The sequence below is a fragment of the Sorghum bicolor genome, chromosome 2 (assembly GCF_000003195.3).
Source record: "Sorghum bicolor cultivar BTx623 chromosome 2, Sorghum_bicolor_NCBIv3, whole genome shotgun sequence".
Classification (NCBI taxonomy): domain Eukaryota; kingdom Viridiplantae; phylum Streptophyta; class Magnoliopsida; order Poales; family Poaceae; genus Sorghum; species Sorghum bicolor.
Window position 1 is genome coordinate 69,039,457 of NC_012871.2, and position 5,314 is coordinate 69,044,770.

General features: G+C 47.3%; 2 protein-coding genes across 2 annotated transcripts; one reads left to right on the forward strand and one right to left on the reverse strand.

The window, feature by feature from the left end:
• LOC110433174 lies at window positions 1–1,914 on the forward strand. Its single transcript, XM_021454920.1, has 3 exons — window positions 1–244; window positions 622–955; window positions 1,064–1,914. Exons 2-3 carry the CDS (start codon window positions 626–628, stop codon window positions 1,388–1,390), a joined length of 657 nt encoding a protein of 218 aa, XP_021310595.1. The 5' UTR covers window positions 1–244; window positions 622–625; the 3' UTR covers window positions 1,391–1,914.
• LOC8080117 lies at window positions 2,903–3,993 on the reverse strand. The gene has a single exon (XM_002462883.2). It carries the CDS (start codon window positions 3,870–3,872, stop codon window positions 3,288–3,290), a length of 585 nt encoding a protein of 194 aa, XP_002462928.1. The 5' UTR covers window positions 3,873–3,993; the 3' UTR covers window positions 2,903–3,287.

The following is a 5,314-nucleotide window of genomic DNA, read 5'->3' on the forward strand; positions in this document are numbered from 1 at the left end:
TCCTCTCCACCGCCCGCGGTGCGCCGGTCTCTCCCGGAGACCGCGCCGGCCGCGAGCAGGTCGAGCGAGGCAGGTCCGCCCCGCGAAGGCCGCCGCCGGTCCGGCCAACGGCGCCAGCTCCTCCACCGCCTGACGCTGCCCGGTCCTCCACCGCCCGACGCCGCCAGCTCCAACGCACGGACGAGGTGCTCCCAAGTCCGCCACCCCAAGGTGCATCTCCGGCCCTCAGGTCCGCCGCTCCAAGGTCCGGCTCTCCTCCACTGCATCTCCCTTCTCTTGCTGCATCATTCATAATTGGGTGATAGAAGATGGGAGTGATGAATTTAATGTACCAAGTGACAGCGATGAGGACACCCAACACATCACATTTGCTGGGACAGCAAGTGAGAGTGCCATCATGTTAGAATTTAGGCAAGGCTTGGCTGACCAAATGTGGGCAGACCGTCTAAGCCATGGAAACTAGTATTGGTGTGTGTAAGTTGTGTTGTATTTTATTTGATTGGACAATGTAATCATTGTATTATTGTCTGAAATTTTATTTGAGGACATATCCCTACACATTGATTCCTACTTTATTGGCATTATTATTTGAGGACATATATTGTATTGTCAATTTTGTAGGGGAATGGATGTAGAGGGTGTTTCAGGGACTGCTGGTCATGCTACTTGGGCTCCCACTTGGTCAGCCTACATGCTTGAATACCTTGCAAATTTAGTGGTTAGTGGCACCAAGACTTCATCCACCTTCAAGATGGTTCACTACAATGGGTGTGCAAAGTCTCTCCAACAGAAATTTGGCATTGTGTGCAGTGGTGACCAGGTTAAGAACCACCTTAAGACATGGCAAAAGAAGTTTCGTAAAGTATGTTATCTTCGTGGGTTGAGTGCTGCTGGTTGGGATGAAGATACCTACACTATAACTCTTGATGATGAGCACTACAACAATCATATTAAGGTATGTTGTTGCTGAATTATTAGTTCTCACATTTATATAATTGCTGAATTATAATTGTTCAATTGTAGTGGCTGAATTATAGTTGCTAAAATTGTACATATATTATAGGATCACAAGGGTGATGCTGATTTTCTAAACAAGCCTATTCAACACTTTGTGGAGATGAACACAATATTTGGGAGCACCATGGCTACAGGCAGGTTTGCAAAGGACTCAAGTGTGCCTCTAGGTACACAGGAAGAAAGTACAGATGACTGGGACACCGAGGTGCAGAGGATGAAGGTACAGAGTGATAGGGGTGCAACTCAAGATGACAATGTGGCGACTTCATCAGCTAGCAAGGCCACGAATCCTAAGAAGAAGGGGGAAAGAAGAGGGCTAGGACTGACCAAGATCCATTGGTGGCTGCAATTAAATGGGGAAGTGTCAAGTTAGCCAAGGCAATAAAGGAAGCGGGAAAATCTGACAATGATGTGCCGTCTGATTTGTATGACAACGTGATGGGTATGCCTAGTTTCAATTCCACTCACTTATCCTTCTACCATTCCTACTTGGTCCAAAATCCTCACATAGCAAGAGCTTTCAACTCCTTGCCTTTTGAACATAAACTCATTGGGTTGCAAAGCACGTTGCTGACAACTACCCTGATGCTGCTAACAACTTTTCTGATCCTGATCAGTAAGGTTGTAATCATGTGATGGTTCTTTTGTTAGTACCACATAGAACTTTATATCTGTGGTCTAAGTAAGCTTGTACCTTGCTATGTGAAAGCCTTGAACTTTCTATATATTGTGTAAGACTTGAACTTAATGCATTGTACAGAGTGATTTGAAATGTAGGGAGTATATAGTTTGTACTATATGAAGATACTTCCGTGGGCACATCCCAGCGGCCTTGTTTGGTTCTCAAAATATTTTGCAAAATTTTTCAGATTCTCCGTCACATCAAATCTTTAGACGCATGCATGAAGTATTAAATATAGACAAAAATAAAAACTAATTGTACAGTTTGGTTGAAATTGACGAGACGAATCTTTTGAGTCTAGTTAGTACATGATTGGATAATATTTGTCAAATATAAACGAAAGTGGTACTATTTATATTTTGCAAAAATTTTGGGAACTAAACAAGGCCTAGCGGATCTTTATCTGTAGCGGTGGATATACTACTGTGTAAAGCAACAAACCGTAGCGTATTATATTCTGAACCGCCGCACATTCCAGGAAGCACGTAGGATAGCCCAGGGGAATGTTCTTCGCAGCTAGCTCCTCCTCTATCCATCCCCTACCTGTGCGCAGGGGTATAAAAATAGCAATTTATTATCCGTTCGAGCTCGTCCACATGCTCGAATTGCAACTAGACACTATTTTATCAGAGGCAAGTCGTCCGCTTTTGGCGGCGAACGCGTTTTCGTGGCCATCCGCCATCTCATCTCTCGCCGTAAGATAAGAAGGTAGCCGTAATAATGAATGATTTCTTTGGCTTGAATGCACGGTGACGCGCTGACGGCGATCCGCGCGCTCGCTGAAGTAGAGTACAAAATACACTCACGTCCCGGTGCCTTCGTCAAGCTCGAGCCGGAGATGGATGGATGGATGTTCCCCTCCGTTCCACTGCAGATGACCAACTCAATCGATCAGAGATTTGATAGCCAACTCGGCCGGGCGGGGGAGGAGGACGACCAACGCACGTCTCACGATTTGATAGCCAAGTCGGCATCGCCCAACTCATCATGGTTTCGATCTTTCAGTCTGCCCTCATCATTTTTATCTCTAAAAATCATTAATTAAACGGTGCTTGGCATCTTCAAAACTATGAGTGAGAGGAATTAACTGGACAAGTCCATGCGCATCAGCAGGAGAGAAAGAAAACATATAAAAATTTCAGCTTTGGATCACAACACATGGCTCTTTTTTCCCCCCTTGTACTAGAAAATTAGAGAAGAGTATCCAAGAGAATCAGCCAACCAATTTGAGTTGGAGCCAGCCGCAGGCCACAGCAGGCAGTACCCAACTGCCCAATCAGCAACCAGATTATCGATCATTCATCAACCAATCAATGTTGTACTCTGGCACTACTACTACACATGACACACCACATTCTTCACAGCAGCTGAGCTTAGCTACTTCCTTTGCCATTGATTAAAACCGCCGATGGATCGGAGGCCAAAACAAGCACACCGGCCATGTTACAAAATTTTCATTTCATCCAGAGAAAAAAAGAATAAAACAAGGAGAGAAATCTGAGAGGCAATGAAAACGAAGAGGAGGAGGAGGAGGAGGAAGCAAAAGCAGATCAAAATCTGTCCACCAGGCTCGCTTGCTCATTCATCGTTATCCGTCGAAGCCCGTCCGGCTCCAGACGGCGTCGCGCACCCGCGACATGTCGCGGCCCTTGAGCGTCCGCCCGGCGCCCTCCACCACGGACGCCCGCGCCTGCCGCCGCGCCAGGTACACGTGCGGCGGCACCCACCCGCCGGCGCCCCGCTTGCCGTCGCCCTCGTCGTCGTCGTCCCCCATCTCCATCTCGAACAGCAGCGCCGGCTCCGCGTCCGGGACGGCGAAGCGGGCGGGCCACGCGGGAACCTCGACGGGCGCCGACGCCGCCACTTGCCGCCCGCCAGGCCCGTCCCCGAACGCCTGGCTCAGCCCTCCCTGCACGCCGCGCCGCGGGGCCCCGCGCTGCCCGCCGGCGCTCCTGCCCTCCACCTCCACCTGGCGGGACGCCGCGGGGCAGGGGCTCCCCGGGTCGCCGCCGCCGCCGGCGGCCGTGTACCACACGTCGGCCTCGGCGAGGTCCGGCAGGTCGTCGAAGTCGGCGGCGGGCGCCGGCGCCACGGCCCCCGGAGACGGCCCGCCGCGGGGGAAGCCGAGGAACCGCTCGGCGGCGGCGAACGGCGGCCTGCGCGCCTTGGCCATCAGCGACCGGGCACGCGTCGTGCGGCGAGGAGAGGAAAGCCGGGCGCGCACGAGACCTCCTCCTGATGAGAGAGAGAAAGAGAGAGAGCCGAGGCGGAAGGTGTGGAGGGGCGGGGGGATTTTGGTTAAGGTTTGGCGCTCGGTGGAACCTGCCGCGCATTTATAGGCCGCGGGGCGGCGGGTGCGGGACCCGCCGCCCGAGCCGTGGTGTTTTGGTTTGTCGTGACGGGCTCCCGCGACGGGCTCCCGCGCCGGGCGCGTGAACGGATTCACGTTACTCCAGTTTACGTGTCCGTGACGTTGTTACGGCTGGCTGTGGGGTCCACTCCTTCGGTCTAATTGTACGGAGTGGGTTTTTAATTGGTCAGTTTAGTTGGCAAGTGGCAGTCGACGGTCAATTGTGTGTACATGGTGTCGTTGGTTTATCCTCATTGTTGCACACTGTGTCACGGAATGTGCGTGGCCGGACACGTTTCAGGTTTCTCTCTTTTTCTAATTAAAAAAAAAATACTATTTTAAATTATAGTAATATGTTTTGGTTTTTTACATTCATAGCTTTTGCTATGTACTTAGACATATATTATGTCTAGATACATATTAAAAACAATATATTTATATATATCTAAAAAAGTTAAAATATCTTATAATTTAAAATAAAGAGAGTATAGTACTAACGCAAACATGGTCCTACTATATAATACTTTCTGTATTCCAAATAATAAGATGCTTTCTATTTTTCTAGATATTGTTTTATTATACATCAAGACAATTATGTATCTAAAAACCAAAACCTATTGTAATTTCGAATGGAGGGAGTATATACTAACATCCTATAAACACACACATATTTCCCTATGTCGACACGACATGTTTTAAGATGCCAAAATCACTATACACACCACGTTAATGAATAACACGTCGCTTGTACGTAGTATTAAAGAAGATTAGCGTTAAAACCTGATTTTTTTAGAAAATAGTTGGCCAGTTTCTACTTTGTGCGTACAAAATGAAAGTAAACAAATGTTTGGTCACATTTACAGACAATTTTGCCTACTCTCTCCGTCCTAGAATAGTTGTCCTAGAATAGTTGTCGTTCTCGCTTTTCGAGAAACAACTTTAATAAAATATATATTAAGAAGTATTAATACTTATGATTATATAATTAGTATCACCGGAAAGATATTTAAATCTAGTTTTTTACTAAATTTATTTGGAGATACAAATATTGCAGGTATTTTCTATAAATATAGTTAAACTTGTAACACGAAAATCCAAAACCACAGTTATTTTTGGGTTGGGGGAGTATATACCATCGAGAAATCTTATTTTCATAATTGTAGTGCAGGAAAAAGAATACCCTGATTTTTTTGCCGCGTGTATATGCACAGCCAATTGGAGCCAAATCATGGACAACGGTACTACCATAAACAACTGTGTATTCT

Bases quoted from the DNA above. Each gene is read 5' to 3' on its own strand.
- LOC110433174 (XM_021454920.1), top strand. From the start codon at position 626: ATGGATGTAGAGGGTGTTTCAGGGACTGCTGGTCATGCTACTTGGGCT. The intron at 956-1,063 runs GTATGTTGTTGC...CATATATTATAG, and splicing joins ACTACAACAATCATATTAAG to GATCACAAGGGTGATGCTGA.
- LOC8080117 (XM_002462883.2), bottom strand. From the start codon at position 3,872: ATGGCCAAGGCGCGCAGGCCGCCGTTCGCCGCCGCCGAGCGGTTCCTC.